At 49.4% G+C, this 20226-nt stretch overlaps 2 protein-coding genes and 1 long non-coding RNA gene across 7 annotated transcripts; 2 read left to right on the plus strand and 1 right to left on the minus strand.

Moving 5' to 3' along the window:
* Window positions 1-6: 6 nt before the first annotated feature.
* LOC125184050 (uncharacterized) lies at window positions 7-12464 on the minus strand. Of its 3 annotated transcripts, XR_010831417.1 has the most exons (6): window positions 11900-12464; window positions 9151-11180; window positions 8309-8609; window positions 7362-7546; window positions 104-1063; window positions 7-67 (listed from the first exon to the last, which is right to left on the minus strand). It is a non-coding gene; the product is annotated as an uncharacterized lncRNA (long non-coding RNA). The 3 variants fall into 3 exon arrangements; XR_010831416.1 differs by having other exon boundaries at window positions 8309-11180; XR_010831418.1 differs by having other exon boundaries at window positions 8309-10212; window positions 11900-12460.
* On the plus strand, window positions 166-16842 carry LOC136790799 (estradiol 17-beta-dehydrogenase 11-like). Of its 3 annotated transcripts, XM_066996612.1 has the most exons (7): window positions 166-381; window positions 472-579; window positions 1165-1296; window positions 2132-2204; window positions 2296-2401; window positions 2494-2610; window positions 3981-4884. In XM_066996612.1, the coding sequence occupies exons 1-5, from the start codon at window positions 172-174 to the stop codon at window positions 2307-2309; spliced, it is 537 nt and encodes a 178-aa protein (XP_066852713.1). In that variant the 5' UTR covers window positions 166-171; the 3' UTR covers window positions 2310-2401; window positions 2494-2610; window positions 3981-4884. The 3 variants fall into 3 exon arrangements, with proteins under 3 accessions (XP_066852713.1, XP_066852714.1, XP_066852715.1); XM_066996613.1 differs by lacking the exons at window positions 2494-2610; window positions 3981-4884 and adding an exon at window positions 16751-16842; XM_066996614.1 differs by lacking the exon at window positions 2132-2204 and having other exon boundaries at window positions 3981-4881.
* LOC106041925 (estradiol 17-beta-dehydrogenase 11) lies at window positions 12485-19019 on the plus strand. The gene is made up of 7 exons (XM_013190628.3): window positions 12485-12798; window positions 12889-12996; window positions 13565-13696; window positions 14287-14393; window positions 16751-16888; window positions 17140-17256; window positions 18353-19019. Exons 1-7 carry the CDS (start codon window positions 12589-12591, stop codon window positions 18438-18440), a joined length of 900 nt encoding a protein of 299 aa, XP_013046082.2. The 5' UTR covers window positions 12485-12588; the 3' UTR covers window positions 18441-19019.
* The last annotated feature ends 1207 nt before the right edge of the window (window positions 19020-20226 follow it).

The raw sequence follows: 20226 nt of genomic DNA on the forward strand, positions 1-20226 counted from the left end.
TGCCTCTTCCCCCGCCCCCCGCCGCTGTCAGGGTCCCGGGCTGCGGGCGCTGCGTGCGCTGCGGTTCCTGCGTGCGCTGCGGTACCTGCGTGCGCTGCGGTACCTGCGTGCGCTGCGGTACCTGCGTGCGCTGGGGGCGCTGCGTGCGCTGGGGGCGCTGCGTGCGGCGGGATGGGCGCGGTGCGGGAGCTGGCGCTGTTCCTGGGCACGCTGCTCTACGCGTACGCCGAGGCGGCGGTGCGGCTGCTGCTGCCCGCCCGCAGGAAGGCCGTCGGCGGGGAGCTGGTGCTGCTGACGGGGGCCGGCCGCGGGCTGGGCAGAGCCACGGCCCTCGAGTTCGCCCGGCGCCAGAGCCGCCTGGTGCTGTGGGACGTCGACACGGTAACGGGCCGCGGAGCCCCCCACTCCGCCCAGGCGAGCCCCTGCGGGGTGCATGGCACATAACGTCCGCTCCTTTCCTTCCTCTCCCAGCACGGCCTCAGGGAGACGGCTGCGGAGTGCGAAAGGCTGGGAGCCACCGTCCACACCTTCGTGGTGGACTGCAGCAAAAGGGAGGAAATCTACGGCGCTGCGGAGAAGGTAGGGGAGCAGGTGCACGAGCAAAAGCTTAGCCAGATGGGCTTGGGTGTCAGGAAGGGCTGGAAAACTGCACCCGAGGTATTCCACTCACAGCGTGCAAGTCTTAAAATTGCAGCTTTTTTGTTTCTGTACATACAGAGAGGAAAGCGGCCCTTTGGGTATCACAGCCCAGCTCATCCTCCTTTGTGGGCTTCTGTCCCTGCGAGCCCCCACTTTAGGCTTTAGACCCGTCTTCCTTTTAGCTTGCTGAGAAACAGGCAGACACCACTGTGGAAATTTGAAAGACTATTGTAGAAAGTAAGGTTCAGGTGGTCCAGAACATTCAGTATGTCCACAGAGCCAGCTATGACTGTGCAGAGCATATTTTTCTGTGGGTGAAGATTCTATAAAAACTGGCATGTGTAAAAACATCACATCTAAATCAGCTTCCAGGATACTGCACACTTCCTACTGGATCAGGAAACACAGCATGATTTTCTTCTCCCTGAAAGAAAGAGTTGTAAAAATTAAATTAATTGCTGCTCATAACCTTGCACTATTGTGATAACAAATGACACGTGGCTGCATGTTCTTTTTGCCAAAAAGGTGAAGAAGGACATTGGCGATGTCTCCATCCTCGTGAACAATGCTGGTGTGATCACGGCTGCCGACTTGCTCTCGACCCAGGACCACCAGATTGAGAAAATGTTTGAGGTCAACATTCTCGCCCACATCTGGGTAAGGGCCACTAGCGCGTTCGTCCCTCTGTGGTGGTGTGAGTGTTATTGAGGAGGTGGGGGCACCCTCAGCCAGGCACCGAGACCCTGCAGGCAGGAGATGCATGGCTCAAAAATGCAAAATTTTTTTTGTAGCAAAGCCCTGAGAGCAGGCAGCAGGGCCAGCCTCTTCCCAACTGCTCCTGTCAGCCCAGCAGGGCTCCAGGTCTCTACCCTGGGGCATTTTGTACCTGCCTGCATTGCTGACTCTGTTCTGGGCTCCTGGCACTGTCTCAAGCCCATCCTGGAGCCTTTGCCTGTGTGTATCACCTTCCTTATACCCCTCCAGAACTTCTCTCTGCATGCAGGTGACATGGCTGGGCCCTATCAGAGCTAGGCCTTGCCTTTCCCCTCCCCGGGGACAGGGACAGCGTTCAGCAGGAAAAACAGAGTGGTCAGTAAACAATTTGTGCTTGCAGGGGACTAAAAGGTGTGCTACAGATTGGGTGTGCTGAGGAGAGATACCGGCAGCGTGGCTACTGACAAGTGAAACCTAAAAACTAGGCCAGGAGCAATGTGAACATCAGCTTCTGTCAATCCCTGGCTTTGCTGAAAGGCTCCTTTTGGAAACTGGGATGCAAATTGTCCCAGCTAAAAGGAGACTGGGTGTCTCTGTGGTTCTCAGGAGCTTGGTGCCATGCAACCCCAGCACTAGGGGTAGGCTTAGTCACTTAACTGCACATAACTGAGTAACTTTATTGCACATAATTGGGGCCAGCGTTGAAGACTCCTAAGAAGTTATTGTTCGTTTCCTCCTCCACATGCCCCACCTCTTCTTATTCTAAAACCCTTTCCAGACAACCAGAGCTTTTCTGCCAGCAATGATGGACAACAACCGCGGTCACATTGTTACAGTGGCTTCTGCAGCAGGTCATTTTGTAACCTCTTTCATGGTGGCTTATTGGTGACTTCCGAATCAGCTCTCTTCATTTCTTGTTTTTAATTGTGTCTTCTCCACCAGCACACACGGAGTAACCGAAATAAACATCCCACTGAATAAGCTACTTCCAAAGAGCAATGCTAAGGAGAAAAAAAACACAACACCCGTCAAATAAGGACCCACAGAGGTACCCACTAATTTCATGTATCCTACTTCACATTCAACTCTCCCATGTTTTACCTATATCATTCTTAAATTTATGCTTTCCTTTCATTTTAGGCTTGGAAGGATTTTGGAAGTTGATGAAGTTGTGAAAGAAATGATGGAAGGAATACTGACTAACAAGAAAATGGTTTTTGTTCCACCACAGCTGAGCATTGCTTTACTTTCTGACATGTAAGTGGCATTAAAAAAAAGGGGGGGGGGAAATATTCAACACAACTGCGTGAGTGTAGAAGCATCACACTTGAACCATCTAATTCAAGTTTTACCATTGGAATAAGTGTCTTTTGCTTTCACAGTAGGAAAACTTTCAGTTGATATCATTGAAATAAATACCCCTGAATGATGGCTAGACACCCAAAGTCTACATTCAATCCAGTTCCATTTATTTTCTACCATCTTTAATATCTTTAACCAATATACTAGGTCATTAAATTCATTTCTTATTTGACTTCAGTATGTCTATAGCCACTTGAAAATGTGCATCAGTCTGCAGGAGACATTTTTTTCCCTGACTGAATTACCTCAAGCATCTTACACCACATGTCAAGGCTAAGGAATTACGTGGTGATTATTCCTAATGACAATAGGAGAAATAAAAGCATTTTGTTGAGTCCTGTCATAGGTCATTACAACCCACTGTTTGCAGAGAGCTGCTGAGTGGGGAACTCGACTGCTCCACAGGCTGGTAGGGAGGCAAAGGGAGACTGAGGGATCTCTCTTCCTTCACAGACAGGATTTCTCATGGGCTTGCCAAGAACAGCTTCACAGGTTCTCTGAACCAGCAGCCACAAGCTCCAGAAGCAGCTGAGGAACTGCTGCATTTTAGCCTTCACTTCTTCATGTCAGCACCGGAAGGTCTAGGCCACAGGGGCTGGGAAGGGTGCTTGAGAAGGACTCTGCTGTTTCTCCTGGCCATGAGAAGCACAATTTGTCCTCTCAGGCTTCTTTACCGAGTTGTAGCTGCTCTGCTGGGACATTTTCACCAGAGCTCAGGTTCGAAGCCTAGAAGGCACATCAGAACAACTAAGTTGCCATGTCAGTTAGCTCCTACAGTCCCTCAAGAAACTCTTGGTAATAACTCGTTTGTGAGAAGACAACTTGGCTCTAACCAAAACCTCCTGTTTATGAGAGGCTGTAAAGATTCTTCTGTTTTCCCCAAATTCCTCAGTCAACCAGATGAGGTTTTGAAAGCAAAGAAGACAAAGGCAATTCTCACCTTATTTTTAATGCACATGCCTACGTTCGGTGTTAAACCTTCCTGGATGCAGCAGCAATGCTGCAACCAACATCCTGCCCAGGGGATACCTGTCCTTGGAGTTGTCATCAAAGGAGGAAGGTGGTGAAGGGATCAGAATCAAAGCTAGCCAAAGAATTTCAAGGGCTACATATCCTTGGGAACTACTCCCCAGTTTCAGTTTTGGTCTCTGTCTGAGGCGAGCACACATTCTGCACCCAGACCAGCTCTTGTCCCACCTGTGCTGCCACTTTTCCTGTGACCCAAGTTCTTATCCTAGATTTCATCTCACGATTTTATCTTTCAGGTTGCTTCCAGAACGTGCCTTGAATTGTCTGAAAAAGCTGACAGATGTTAAGTTTGATGCAATTGTTGGACACTGGAGCAAACAGTGAACAGCAAGTCCTTTGTTGTTTCCCCATGACACGAGTGAAAACAGAACATGGACCATGTGTAGCACAGCAGTTTTGATTCAGAGCAGAAGCAAGACAGGTACTTCCTCCAGGCCACCACTGCCCTTCACACCTAGAGGCTTATCCCACACCTGCAGCAGGAACACACCTGCATAACATGGAGTGTTACCAGAGCAGAGATGCAGCTCTGCAAGTGAGAAGGGCTGTTTTAGCTGTGCATTGTGACATCGCTAGCTCCTTCCCTGCTTCCTGCATGCACCGAGGCAGCCAGGAAATGCAGCAAAGCCTGGTTTTGGGCAACACAGGGATTGCCTGAGTATATTTATGTTAATCTGGACTCATCACTGAGCAAAGTGATCTTGTGGGAAGAAATTCATACGGGTGGTCTGCTTCATCTCAATGAATCATTTTAAATTTAAAAATCCTGTAACACACACTCCATTTTATGTGCTTTTGTAGTGAGTACCTGAAAGAACATAACCTTTTAATCAAGTGTTACCTGAATGTGTTGATTGTCGCGTTATGCATGAGCAACATCAGCACAACTTGTACAGAATAAATACAGTTCTTTACCCAAAAGTTGCCTCGCAGCAGTTCAGCCATAACCATGTCCTAGAGGTGCGTTTAAGGCACAGCAGCGTCAAGTAACGCGCCCTCTGCCGGTGTCATTTCCCACATGGCTTATCGGTAATCCCCAGGCTCTTTCCAACCAGCTTCCTCTGAAACAAGCACAGTATTTCTTGGCCAGTTACCGGGTGCCCTCCCGCATTTCGTGCTCACTTGAGAATGCAACTTATTTCAACCAAAGGTAGAAAAAGTTGCACTGAAAAAAAAGAAGAAGATATGGACTTATTGTCCTCACACTAGCAGGCACTCTTGTCTTTAAATAAAAATCAAGGAGATGCTAAACCTGGAAGCTCCTCATTGAGATGCCAGGGGTGAACTGAAGTGGAAGTCTATGGGACTTGTACACCAGTACAGACCAGAAGAGAAAGCCTTAACAGGGAAGCCAGCGACTCCTGGATAAGCCTTCATTTCAGCTCACTGACGCTCTTCAGACACATATGCACAGCGATGAGGGTTTTCATATTCCACTCCTCTCGAACGCTGGCACTGTTCATTGCACAAGCTGCCGCAGCTCCAACAGGCTGGGATGATTCCTGGCTTCCCCCTCCCCACCCTGCTCTGCCCCTTGCAGGGGAGCAGCAGAGCAGGGTTTGCCAGCAGGAGGAGACAATCCCAGCGCTGTGGCCAACAATCTGTCAGGCATCTCACCCATGGGGCACTGGCCAGCCCCACTCTGCCCCTGGCCCAACCCAGCAATGAAGTCACAGCAGGAAGGCTGGGTCGGGATCAGCAAGGCACTGAACACCTACAGCGCCACCAACGCACAGGCTGGAGCTTTAACGTGGGTGGCAGGCCAACGGGCAGGCCTATGTGGGGCCACGGCCCCAGAGGAGCCCCGCTCTCCCTCACAAGCCTCCCTCCTGCTTCCCTGGGCACCACTGTGACCAGGAAGAGGTTAAGCCTCCAAAGGTCTGTGTAAACTCCCTTTGGCCTGCGGAACAGCAGAACACCGTGCGATGAAACGCCGGTCAAAGACCTCTTCGGAGCACAGAGAGGTTTTCTGCCTACTTGTGCAACTGCTGGCTGCAGCAGGCACTTGCTGGCTGGCGGCCATTTGAGGGAGACCTGAACACACTGCTGCATTAGGCACGGCTACATGTGGGTGGCTTCCAGTGTAATCCTTGCTCTCCATACCAATGTTCTCCTGGCCTCCTCAGTTCTCCTCCTGGCCAGCAGTCAATACAGCTCAAGCTGACCCCAAAATCTGGTTGTTCGGGGTACCTGGTGGAAGCCTATGCCATCAAACTTCACATAGCCGCTTCCAGCAAAGCCCCACACTCAAGCAGAGGAGTCTTGCATGCCAGCTTAGGGCACTTACGAGCCTGGTGGGGACTCTGCTGTCGTGTTCTGCTTCCGCCTTGGCCACCTCTTGGAGCTGGCACTCCCCTGCCTCAGCCCCAGCCCCAGCTGGAGGCCCATGCCAGGAGGGCGGCAGCACTGCTGAGCTGTGAAATCAGGGCCTGGCTGAACCGCCAAACGCGTTAATTAGGAAGAGGAAAAAGTTCCAGGAGAAAACCAGCATCTAGCTCTGAGCACCCCCACTGGCATCAAATATCTTCTCCCACTGAAAGTATGAGCAACTGTGGAGCCAAGGTACAGCAACAAAACCTCTAACAACTCATTTTAGCTGTAAGCCAATACTAGTTCGAGGGCAGATGTTTAGGGAGATATTTATTTTCCCAGACTAGGGAAAAAATCCTTGTGTACAGTTATAAACACGATTCAAATATATCCAAATTTCAAACTGAAAAGTAAAAGAAAAAAACAATCTCTTTCAAACAAGACTAAGCAGTTACATTGTTTGAGGTGGGTGAAGGAACTCAAGTGATTCACAGTTGAATTTCTTCCATTTTCTACAATTACTATGTTATAGTAATAGTAGGAAGTAATACTATGTCCTACAAAGGCAGGCCCCACGCCCCCCTCCACCTGAACCACGGCACCCTCCCAGCAAACAATGAACGGCAGCCCAAAATGCCATTGGGGCGGCTCAGGATGCACCACTCCACCTGCCTCCTACTCCTTTGCTCCTGAGCCAGCCGAACTCCACTCTGATGCTTCACAAGAGAACAAAAAAGCCAACGGGATGCTCGACACAGGAACGTCTTTCATAAGCTAAGGGCGGCTGCCCAACAAAACCCAACTCGCTGACAGTTTCCCTGTAAGCCTGACCTGTTACCACGTGCACCATTACCCAGCAGCTTGTACACATAAACCCATATTAGATGTACAAACAGCACAAACAGTCTGCTAATTCCTTTTGATAAAGAGCCTTTCTCTGGGACTTGACATCTCTCAGGACGAGGAACTTTTGACAGCCTTTTCTTCTGCCTGCCCGCAGCCTATTGCTTACTTGCTCTTTCTACAGCCATGAGTCAGCCCACTTAGAGCGATCCAGGTGAGTTCGTTGCCCTTTTTAGGACAGGACAACACACAAGGGACTGTCCTGTTCTCCGCAGGCTAACCCACCAGTGCTGCGCTCCAGCCAAACGGTAGGAAAAGATGCAGCAAACCAGAATTCATCAGGACATACGGGAAAGAAAGGCCCTTAAACCACCCAAGCTACATGGGGCAGACGACTAGACCCCAAGACCAGTACAGCCATGGAGATCTGAAGTGCCTGGCACGTGAAGGAGCCAGCATCCCACCTGCTCCAGAGGTCTCCGTGATGCCACTGCTTCCACGTTCCCACTGTGGGGCACAGAGGAGGAGCACCTGCTGGCGTTCACATGGAGGGATGCTGCTCTCCCAGAGTGCTACACCAGTGACATATTCAGCTCAGCTCAGCTCCTGTCCTCTGCTGGGGGGGGGGGAGTTGCAGTTGATCGTTAACCTACAAATCATAAACACCAGTAAGAATAAGGACCATAAATGACCACTTGTTTCACCTGCCAGTGTGTTAACCAGTAACAATAACACTACAGTTAACTTATGAAGTCGGTAAAAGAAAGGTTGTGACCCTCTGTGGACTCGATTGCTTCCACTTGGTTTTGATGAGTCTAAGTTAAAATTAGTCATAAGTATTTATCCTCTCTACAAGGAAGTATCATCAGTGAAGTCTCATGCCTACCCAGCATCTGGCACCCTCCTTAGAGATACATCCCCCCCGGCCCTTATGAACACACTCATTGTGCGAGGGTTTTAGTGGGAACAATCTTAACTCTGCAGTTGCTTAAAAGATGAACCAGAGTAAAAATATCACATTTATTGACTTTCCTTCTATTCCAGTGAAAACATCAGGTCAATGTTAAGTGAGACGGTAAAAGCAGATACGGCTAAATGTTCTTACACAGGTCCATTCAGGTAGATATGAGTTCAGGATGTGTATATAACCTCCAGTCCACATTGAATAATAGCTGTACTTTGTTAGGCTAAAGATCAAAAATACTCCACAAACAGCACAAATCAGCAAAACAACCTCCAGCTGGTTTCCACTGAGTGGAACCCAATCATAAAACTCTTCTCTGCAACTTAGGGAAACTGCTCAGTTAGGTGGGTTCCCTCCACACGTAGAGTTGACCGCCTCTGCTCCAACATTAACAAGCCACCAAGATACAGCTGCTGAAGACAAGCAGCCTTCTTCCTTTTCACTTACCTGACAATCTGAATCTCCTTTTCCAACTCCCTGTGCTGTACTGATACCAGAGGTTCTTGCCTTCAGTCTCATTTCAGCCCACCTGCAGGGCCACATGGAGGACTCCAGAAAGAAGGAAACACTGGCCTCACAGGTCAGCAGTAACTAGAATTCACAAAGTCCTGCTTCCTCAGGAAATCCAAGGTCCTTTTCCTCTCAACATCACAGAGTGGCTTAAATTGGAGGGGACCTCTGGACATCATCTGCTCAAGCACAACCTAGGTAGGCTGCCCACGACCACACCCATGTGGATTCCAAATACCTTCAAGGAGAGAAACACCACAAATCCTCTGGGCAACCTTTGCCAGTGCTCAGTCATGCCCACAGTAAGAAAGAAGGAAAAAGAAAAAAAAGTGTTTCCTGATGTTCAGAGGGAACCTCCTGTTTCACTTTGTGCCCATTGCCTCCTGACCTGTCACTGGGCACCACTGAAAAGAGCCCAGCTCCAGCTCCTTTACATCTTCCCTTGTGGGATTTACAGACATGGATCAGATCCCCCCAAACCTTCTCCTCTAAGCTGAACTGTCCCCACTCTCTCAGCCTTTCCTCATAGGTGCTGCAGGCCCTTAATCTTCTCTGAGGCCCTTCGCCAGACTCCCCCCTGCAGCCCCAAGTCTCCCTTGTACTGTGGAGCACCCATCAATACCCAGCACTCCAGGTGTGGCCTCACCAGTGCAGAACAGAGGGGAAGAACTGCCTCCCTCAACCTGCTGGCAATGCTTTGCCTAGTGCAGGCCAGGACACCAGCAGTCTTTTTCACAGCCAGGGCACATTGCCAACTCACATTGAGTGTGGTATCTCACCCAGGCTGACTAATGATCGTTTTCTTGTCCTTCACATGCCTGGAAAGGGTCTCCCAGATCAGCTGCTCCATCCACTTTGGACAGCGTAACTCTCCATCTCAGTTAGCAGCTTCAGTACTCTGGGCACTGTTACCACACAAGCTTTCCTGCAGCAACACTAAAATGCAGAACCCTATAGTCAGGTGAAGATCTTTAGTGAAACAGACAACAGCCATTCCTTTTGTAACATATGTTTCCACTGCCAACTCTGTCAATCCCCCAAGGATTATATGAAAAACATCATATAAAGGTCATTTGCAAAATCTGGCTGCTTTATCAGGTGAGAAGTAATTAAACTAAACAGCCAGCGGGGTTTATGAGAATATGACACATGACACCTTCCAGCTTCCTGATGTGTGCCACGCTACCCAGCAGCGTATATATAGATGCCGGCCGTCCAGGCAGCGCTATCACCACAGCCAGCCGACTTCTCCTGACCCGCTGACCAGCCGCTCAACATGCAACCCAAAGGTAGTACCGGGGCGAGCTCTTACCCCACTGCCCTGCAGGACAGAAATCTGCTTGGGTATGGCTGCAAACTGCAGGGAAGGGAAGGGAACAGAAGGGAAAGTCCACGATGAGGGTGGGCAAGCGCTGGAATGGGTTGCCCAGACAGGTCACAGAGCCTCCGCCACAGGAGATGCTCAAAGCCCAGCTGGAGCAGCCCTGGACCAGCTGCTGCAGTCAACCCAGCCTGCGTGCGTGCTCCCCGTGCCTTCCCTTCTGCTGGAACCGGGGCGCTGCAACTCTGTGCCATCTGCTCCACAGGCGTCTCGCTCAAAATGAAGCTCCTCTTGCTGTCCTGCGTCGTGAGCATGGTCCTTGCTGTCGCCAACGCTGTAAGTACCGAACAAAGAAACAGGCGGGCGTCCAATGCAGGCAATCTCCATGTTGTCACTTGGAAATTGCAAGGTTTTTTAACCGATGGGAGAGCCTCAGAAATACCAATGGCTGGTGCAAGGCTGAACACATGTACTGTACTCCCATTCCAGACTTCTGGCTTAAGATCGAGTCCTCCTCAAACTTTAAAGCAAAAGAGAAATTGCAAGGTCACTCCCAGCCCATCAGTGGGGGCCCCCCCCCAATTCCTTCGTCGCGCAGCTGACCATATTCCAGACACTGAAGAACAAGTTTCCTCTGCAGATCTTGGCTTTCTAACAGGATACACTTAAAAATAAACAACTGAGCACTTTGTTTAAAACAAACAAACAAACAAACAAAAAAACAAAGAGAAGTGTGTTTTTTCAAGTGTGTTTTGCTCTAACAAAAAGTTGTTTCTTCTTCTACAGCAAGACGACAGCGATAGCTCTGGTGGGGAGAGCACTGAGGCGGTAAGGCTTCTGTTTCTAAATTACTGGGTCTCACCAGTTGTAACATTCAGATTTAACCAGGCGGTTGGCCCTCACCTGGGAAACACTGATGCACAATGCCTTTCTTTTCACAGCCACGAACACGTCCCATTTTCTGGCCTTTTCGTCCCATTATTCGTCCCTTCCTGGAAAGGCTTAGGGCTGCTCGGTCTTCCTGATTGCAAGCCTGAGGTAAGCAACCTATCTTGTTATACAAAAAGAAGTCTGCAGCAAGCACCACCATGACATTTGCCTACTTTTTACATTCTACACTGTAATCATTCTGCAGAGTACTTTTCAGAACTTAAGTGATTTTCATTTCCTTCAGCACTGCACATTATCTTAAGCAACTTCACAGACCAGAAAAAATCATGCTACTTGGACTTGCCACACCATAACCAGCCGTATACCCAGCTGTCAGGAGCTGCCCAGCCACCTCCCGTCAACACAGAAACAGCCTCCGCTAAGGGCTCAAATAAAACATTCATTAAGATGTTAAAACAATTAACTACTCTTGGTTCTAACCTGCAATTCTCCTATTGCTCTGCAGGTGCCGACCATGACTGTCTCCTACAGGACACTGCTGCTTCTAGATGATCTTCTACTTCCCACATCTCCTTCATATCTTCTGTCACCAATGTGCTGAAAATGGAGGACCACCAACAACAGGGTCCCTGTTTCACACGCCCACTACTGAAGCTGGTGTGTGGCAAAGTGCATGGCTCTCAACCCTTCTCTGCTTAATTCCTAAATCTGAATAAATGCTGAGCATCAAATGACTAAGGTCTCTTCATCTCTTAATTATTTCTTGGGAAAAAGAAACACATCAACGTCACTTCAGCGACCCTGCTTGCAATGATCATGAGCAGGAAAGGAAGGGAACTCCTGAGGCTGGCTTTGCCTTTTGTCCATGCTGAGACTCACAGGCTCTCTCAGGTCTTTATCTGGCACTACTAAATGCTACCCAGCCTCCTCCCTGTGCTTTTAAGAGACTATTTATTACAAACATGGCCACTGAAGCAAACACCCAAACACCACATCTGAACTACAATTTAAGACAGTGTTTTTGTAAACAAGATCCATGTAAGCTTAAACAGCAACAGAAAGCATTTATGTAGTGTTAGTAATACTATACAAGATATAAAGTATGGGGAAAGAAATGTACAGGGATTTAAAGGGAACCTTAAGGCTATTAGCATGTTTTAGATAGAGACACTCTAAGACATTAGGATGTGAATAACTGTTAATCCTACACAGGTATGTAACCAGGGCATCACAGCTTATTTCAACGGCAGACATATTTTTTCAACTCCTAACTAGGTGCAAGTTACCCCAAAGCTATCTCAAAAGACACAGCTTACCACAAAGTGCTCTTGGCTGAGCAACCTCTGGAGTCGCTTCTCTAAGCTTCCTTTTTCCTCAGGCCATTTCTGCAAGGAGTTCAAGGCCTCTTCCCCAAATTATTGCCTAAGAGAGGCACTGACCTTCTCCCCTGGGTCCCCCATCCCCCTAAAGGGGGAAGGAAAAAAAAAAATACAGAACTGAGTATCCCTAAGGGCTCCCTGGCTGCCCCCCTTTTTCAGCGGTGCTGAGGACACTGCACCCCCTCACGCCAGGCTGTGCTTATGGGAGGAGTCCCGCGTTCCCTTGTCAAAAGGAAGCAAACCCCAGGCTAGGAGAATTTAAACTCGAAAAATTAGAACGGGCTAAAGGACACCTGCCCTAAGCACGAGACACCACCAGAATTAAACACAGCCCCCGCCCTGCGGACAACAGACAGCCCGCGAACCTCATACGGGCACCGAGCACCCTCCGCCCGCGGCCCCTCTGAGGCGCCCAACGGGGCCCCGCCACCGCCCCTCCTCCCCTCATTGGGCGGAGTCCCCGCCCCCCCCGCGCTGCGCTCTCCGATTGGCTGCCTCTTCCCCCCCCCCCGCCGCTGTCAGGGTCCCGGGCTGCGGGCGCTGCGTGCGCTGCGGTACCTGCGTGCGCTGGGGGCGCTGCGTGCGCTGGGGGCGCTGCGTGCGCTGGGGGCGCTGCGTGCGGCGGGATGGGCGCGGTGCGGGAGCTGGCGCTGTTCCTGGGCACGCTGCTCTACGCGTACGCCGAGGCGGCGGTGCGGCTGCTGCTGCCCGCCCGCAGGAAGGCCGTCGGCGGGGAGCTGGTGCTGCTGACGGGGGCCGGCCGCGGGCTGGGCAGAGCCACGGCCCTCGAGTTCGCCCGGCGCCAGAGCCGCCTGGTGCTGTGGGACGTCGACACGGTAACGGGCCGCGGAGCCCCCCACTCCGCCCAGGCGAGCCCCTGCGGGGTGCATGGCACATAACGTCCGCTCCTTTCCTTCCTCTCCCAGCACGGCCTCAGGGAGACGGCTGCGGAGTGCGAAAGGCTGGGAGCCACCGTCCACACCTTCGTGGTGGACTGCAGCAAAAGGGAGGAAATCTACGGCGCTGCGGAGAAGGTAGGGGAGCAGGTGCACGAGCAAAAGCTTAGCCAGATGGGCTTGGGTGTCAGGAAGGGCTGGAAAACTGCACCCGAGGTATTCCACTCACAGCGTACAAATCTTGAAATCGCTGCCCTTTTGTTGCTGCACATACAGAGATCGCAGTGGCCCTTTGGGTATCACAGCCCAGCTCATCCTCCTTTGTGGGCTTCTGTCCCTGCGAGCTCCCACTTTAGGCTTTAGACCCGTGAAGGAACATCTTCCTTTAATCTTGCCAAAAAACACACAGACACCTCTGTGGAAATTTGAAAGACTTTGTTGTAGAGAGTAAGGTTAAGGTGGTCCAAAATATTCAGTAATGTCCACAGAGCCAGCTGTGACTGTGCAGGGCATATTCATCTGTGTGATGTATAGAAGACTGCAAATACCGGCAGAAATAAAGGGGAAAATGTCACATCTAAATTGTCTTCAGGGATACTGCACAATTCCTACCTCAAATAAAAGAATTGTAAGAAATTGCTGCTCACAACCTTGCACTCGTGTGATAACAAATGACATGTGGCTGCATGTTCTTTTTGCCAAAAAGGTGAAGAAGGACATTGGCGATGTCTCCATCCTCGTGAACAATGCTGGTGTGATCACGGCTGCCGACTTGCTCTCGACCCAGGACCACCAGATTGAGAAAATGTTTGAGGTCAACATTCTCGCCCACATCTGGGTAAGGGCCACTAGTGCGTTCGTCCCTCTGTGGTGGTGTGAGTGTTATTGAGGAGGTGGGGGCACCCTCAGCCAGGCACCGAGACCCTGCAGGCAGGAGATGCATAGCTCAAAAATGCAAAATGTTTTTTTGTAGCAAAGCCCTGAGAGCAGGCAGCAGCTGATACCTCGCCCCAGGGGCTGAACAGGGTAGGGCCAGCCCTGGCTCTTGGCCCAGCTCGGACATGGAACAGAGCTCATGTACAGGGGCAGCATTCAGCAGTGAAAACAGAGTGGTCAGTAAACAATTTCTGCTTGCAGGGGACTGAAAGGTGTGCTACAGATTGGGTGTGCTGAGGAGAGACACTGGCAGCGTGGCTGCTGACAAGTGAAACCTAAAAACTGAAAGGAGACTGGATGTCTCTGTGGTTCTCAGGAGCTTGGTGCCATGCACCCCCCAGCACTAGGGGTAGGCTTAGTCACTTAACTGCATATAATTGAATTGCTTAATTGCACATAATTGAGGCCAGTGTTGAAGACTCCTAAGAAGTTATTGTTCGTTTCCTCCTTCCCACGCCCCACCTCTTCCTCTTGTTCTAAAACCCTTTCCAGACAACCAGAGCTTTTCTGCCAACAATGATGGACAACAACCGCGGTCACATTGTTACAGTGGCTTCCGCAGCAGGTCATTTTGTAACCTCTTTCATGGTGGCTTATTGGTAAGTGACTTCCAAATCAGCTCTCCGTTTCTTATTTCAAATTGCCTTCTGCACTACCAAGGAGAGTAAGAATAGTTTGCCACTGAATAAGTTACTTGCTAAGCAGGACGGCTAAGGAGGGGAAAAAAACAAACAAACAAACAAAAAAAAACACAACACCCGTCAAATAAGGACTCATGGGTGTACCCAGTGATTTGCTTATTAGCATTGACTAAAAATGCCGAGGGTACTGAAAGAACTGGCGGAGGAGCTGGCCGAGCCGCTTACCATCATTTATCGGCAGTCCTGGCTATCGGGGGAGGTCCCAGTTGACTGGCGGCTAGCCAATGTGACGCCCATTTATAAGAAGGGCCGCAGGGCAGACCCGGGGAACTATAGGCCTGTCAGTTTGACCTCAGTGCCAGGAAAGCTCATGGAGCAGATTATCTTGAGGGTCATCACGCGGCACTTGCAGGGCAAGCAGGCGATCAGGCCCAGTCAGCATGGGTTTATGAAAGGCAGGTCCTGCTTGACGAACCTGATCTCCTTCTATGACCAAGTGACGCGCTTGGTGGATGAGGGAAAGGCTGTGCATGTGGTTTACCTTGACCTCAGTAAGGCTTTTGACACAGTTCCCCACAACATTCTCCTCAAGAAACTGGCTGCTCGGGGCTTGGACTGGCGTACGCTTCGCTGGGTTAGAAACTGGCTGGATAGCCGGGCCCAGAGAGTTGTGGTGAATGGAGTCAAATCTGGTTGGAGGCCGGTCACTAGTGGTGTCCCCCAGGGCTCGGTACTGGGGCCGGTCCTCTTTAATATCTTTATCGATGATCTGGATGAGGGCGTCCAGTGCACCCTCAGTAAGTTTGCAGATGACACCAAGCTAAGTGCGTGTGTCGATCTGCTCGAGGGCAGGAAGGCTCTGCAGGAGGATCTGGATAGGCTGGAGCGATGGGCTGAGGTCAACTGTATGAAGTTCAACAAGGCCAAGTGCCGGGTCCTGCATCTGGGGCGCAACAACCCCAAGCAGAGCTACAGGCTGGGAGATGAGTGGCTGGAAAGCTGCCTGGCCGAGAGGGACCTGGGAGTATTGGTTGATAGTCGGCTGAATATGAGCCAGCAGTGTGCCCAGGTGGCCAAGAAGGCCAACAGCATCCTGGCCTGCATAAGAAGCAGTGTGGCCAGCAGGTCTAGGGAAGTGATTGTGCCCCTGTACTCGGCTCTGGTGAGGCCGCACCTCGAGTACTGTGTTCAGTTCTGGGCCCCTCGCTACAGGAAGGACATGGACGTGCTCGAGCGAGTCCAGAGAAGGGCGACCAAGCTGGTGAGGGGTCTGGAGTACAAGTCTTAGAAGGAGCGGCTGAGGGAGCTGGGCTTGTTCAGCCTGGAGAAGAGGAGGCTCAGGGGCGACCTTATCACTCTCTACAGTTACCTTAAAGGAGGCTGTAAAGAGGTGGGGGTTGGTCTGTTCTCCTACGTGCCTGGTGACAGGACGAGGGGGAATGGGCGAAAGTTGCGACAGGGGAGTTTTAGGTTGGATGTTAGGAAGTACTTCTTTACCGAAAGGGTTATTAAGCATTGGAATGGGCTGCCCAGGGAGGTGGTGGAGTCACCATCCCTGGAGGTCTTTAAAAGACGTTTAGATGTAGAGCTTAGCGATATGGTTTAGTGGAGTGCTTAGTGTTAGGTCGGAGGTTGGACTCGATGATCTTGAGGTCTCTTCCAACCTAGAAATCTGTGATACTGTGTGATACTGTGATAAAAAGGAAGAATGTTTCAGTGAAGGAATGATGATGTGATAAATCAACTAATAATGTCTTCCATTTCTTTTTCTCTCTATACCTTCTCCAGAGTTTGGTTGGTAAGAAAGGTATCCTCTTTTCGTCTTACAATATCATAGTGCGCTTGTGAGTTGTTGTAGTCCTCAAATAAACAATAGGTAGTTTTACTGTTTTTTACTATTCTCTTTCTTCTTCATTTTAAAAACTTAGGCAGTATTTTTGTCCCCTGCAGTGAGAAATGCTGGACAGCACAGGCTTGCCTCAAGTGCTTCCTTAAAAAAGGAAACACTAGATTTATGCATGTGAATTACTATTTCCTAAGAATTCTTAACATTCTTCTGACTATTCACTGCTAGGGTAACCTATGTTTTCCCCTCTAAATTCCACAGTGTCTTCCCCATCAGCAATATGCATTTCAGCACTATGCTGCGCTGAAAAGCAGCACAGGGGAAAGTAGAATTATTCCCTGCCCTCTCAGGTGGATCGCCTTTTTTCCCCCCCTCAAGTCAGTACTGCATGTTGTTTCAGCACATTTCCATTTGTATGAGGTTGGAAATAGCATTCATACCTTCTTATTTGTGCTTTTTTCCCCAACAGTTCAAGCAAGTTTGCTGCTGTTGGATTTCATAAAGCTCTAACTGAGGAGCTGTCTACCCTGGGAAAGGATGGAATAAAAACAACATGTCTCTGCCCAGTTTTTATAAATACTGGATTTGTCAAAAATCCCAGTACCAGGTAATGGTCAAAATTCAGCATTACATATTTGAATCTGCTTTACAACTGTTATTCAAACTGAGTATATAAAAACTGAGGTTAATTGATATATACAATTGGCTAACAAAAATTTGCAACATTTTTTATCCTACATAATGCTCATCTTTTAATTACCTAACTTGGTGGAAGCGTGAAACATCCTACTTTATATTCAACTGCTACCTTTATATTACCACTGTTGCTCTTATATGAATGCTTTCCTTTCATTTTAGGCTTGGAAGAATTTTGGAGGTTGACGAAGTTGTAAAGGAACTGATGGAAGGAATACTCACTAACAAAAAAATGGTTTTTGTTCCATCAAATCAGCGCTTTGCTTTACTTCTTGAAAGGTAAGAACAACATAAGTATTGGGAATAAGTCCATGCGTGTACAACTATTAAGCTTGTAACATCGGATTCAAGTTTAACCATTAATTTAGAACACGTGAGGAGACAATGAAATAGCATCATGTTTCTTTCTAATGAAAACAGCAGAGAACAAAAAGTTTTTGTTGAGTCCTGTCATAGGTCATTACAACCCACTGTTTGCAGAGAGCTGCTGAGTGGGGAACTCGACTGCTCCACAGGCTGACACGGAGGCAAAGGGAGACCGAGGGATCTCTCTTCCTTCACAGACAGGATTTCTCATGGGCTTGCCAAGAACAGCTTCACAGGTTCTCTGAACCAGCAGCCACAAGCTCCAGAAGCAGCTGAGGAACTGCTGCATTTTAGCCTTCACTTCTTCATGTCAGCACCGGAAGGTCTAGGCCACAGGGGCTGGGAAGGGTGCTTGAGAAGGACTCTGCTGCTTCTCCTGGCCATGAGAAGCACAATTTGTCCTCTCAGGCTTCTTTACCGAGTTGTAGTTGCTCTGCTGGGACATTTTCACCAGAGCTCAGGTTCGAAGCCTAGAAGGCACATCAGAACAACTAAATTGCCACGTCAGTTAGCTCCCGCAGTACCTCAAGAAACCCTTGGTAACAACTCGTTTGTGAGAAGACAACTTGGCTCTAACCAAAACCTCCTATTTATGAGAGGCTGTAAAGATTCTTCTGTTTTCCCCAAATTCCTCAGTCAACCAGATGAGGTTTTGAAAGCAAAGAAGACAAAGGCAATTCTCACCTTATTTTTAATGCACATGCCTACGTTCGGTGTTAAACCTTCCTGGATGCAGCAGCAATGCTGCAACCAACATCCTGCCCAGGGGATACCTGTCCTTGGAGTTGTCATCAAAGGAGGAAGGTGGTGAAGGGATCAGAATCAAAGCTAGCCAAAGAATTTCAAGGGCTACATATCCTTGGGAACTACTCCCCAGTTTCAGTTTTGGTCTCTGTCTAAGGCAAGCACACATTCTGCACCCAGACCAGCTCTTGTCCCACCTGTGCTGCCACTTTTCCTGTGACCCAAGTTCTTATCCTAGATTTCATCTCACGATTTTATCTTTCAGGTTGCTTCCAGAACGTGCCTTGAATTGTCTGAAAAAGCTGACAGATGTTAAGTTTGATGCAATCATCGGGCAGCGAAGCAACCAATGAACAGCAAGTTGTTTCTCGTTTCCCTGTGGCATGACTGAAAGCAGAACACAGACCGTGTGTAGCACAGCAGTTTTGATTCAGAGCAGAAGCAAGACAGGTACTTCTTCCAGGCCACCACTGCCCTTCACACCTAGAGGCTTATCCCACACCTGCAGCAGGAACACACCTGCATAACATGGAGTGTTACCAGAGCAGAGATGCAGCTCTGCAAGTGAGAAGGGCTGTTTTAGCTGTGCATTGTATCAGCCCTAGCTCTTTTCTGCACCGATACAGACAGGAAATGCAGCAAAGCCCATTTTTGGGCAACACAGTGATTTCCTGAGTATAAATTAATCTGGCTCATCACTGAGCAAAGTGATCTTGTGGGAAGAAATTCATACGGGTGGTCTGCTTCATCTCAATGAATCATTTTAAATTTTAAAAGCCCTGTAACGCACACAGTTTTATATGCTTTTGTAGTGAGTACCTGAAAGAACACAACCTTTTAATCAAGTGTTACCTGAATATGTTGATTATCGCGTTATGCGTGAGCAACATCAGCACCACTTGTACAGAATAAATACAGTTCTTTACCCAAAAGTTGCCTCGCAGCAGTTCAGCCATAACCACGTCCTAGAGGTGCGTTTAAGGCACAGCAGCGTCAAGTAACGCGCCCTCTGCCGGTGTCATTTCCCACATGGCTTATCGGTAATCCCCAGGCTCTTTCCAACCAGCTTCCTCTGAAACAAGCACAGTATTTCTTGGCCAGTTACCGGGTGCCCTCCCGCATTTCATGCTCACTTGAGAATGCAACTTATTTCAACCAAAGGTAGAAAAAGTTGCACTGAGAAAAAAGAAGAAGATATGGACTTGTTGTCCTCACACTAGTAGGCACTCATGTCTTTAAAGAAAAATCAAGGAGATGCTAAGCCAGGAAGCCCTTCATTCATGTGCTGGGGTGACCTGAAGTGGAAGTCCAAGGGACTTCTACGCCAGTATAGACCAGAAGAGAAAGCCTTAACAGGGAAGCCAGTGACTCCTGGATAAGCCTTCATTTCAGCTAACTCATGCGTTCTTCACAGCCCAATGTAAAACCAGAAGTGATACCAGTTAACATGCAAGTTTCCATATGCTTCTGTTTCTTATCTCTTCAAACACAAACGGAGCTGATTGAGGGCAAATTCCACTCCTCTTAAACACTGGCACTGTTCATTGCACAAGATGCCTCAGCACCAACAGCTCAGGATGATTCCGGGCTTTCTCTTCCTCACCCTGCTCTGCCCCTTGCAGGAACAGGGGATCAGGGATGCTGCACAGCAGGAAGCAAGCCTGGTGCTGCAGGTGTTGGGGCCATGGCCCTAGAGGAGCCCTGCTGTCCCTCACAAGCCTCCCTCCTGCTTCCCTGGGCACCACCGTGACCAGGAAGAGGTTAAGCCTCCAAAGGTCTGTGTAAACTCCCTTTGGCCTGCGGAACAGCAGAACACCGTGCGATGAAACACTGGTCAAAGACCTCTTCAGAGCACAGAGAGGTTTTCTGCCTACTTGTGCAACTGCTGGCTACGGCAGGCTCTAGCTGGCTGGCGGCCATTTGAGGGAGACCTGAACACACTGCTGCATTAGGCATGGCTACACATGGGTGGCTTCCGGTGTAATCCGTTCTGATGTCCTTCCTGAGCATTTATCTTGCCAACTGAGATTCTTCAGACAATTGAGAGCTCTTGTAATCCAGCTTTACCTGCTCTTATGCAGCAACAGGTCTAAGTTTGTGCTGCTGGCAAGAACCAGCAGGAAAAAAAAAGAAAGGGCT

This window comes from Anser cygnoides, chromosome 4 (assembly GCF_040182565.1).
Source record: "Anser cygnoides isolate HZ-2024a breed goose chromosome 4, Taihu_goose_T2T_genome, whole genome shotgun sequence".
Classification (NCBI taxonomy): domain Eukaryota; kingdom Metazoa; phylum Chordata; class Aves; order Anseriformes; family Anatidae; genus Anser; species Anser cygnoides.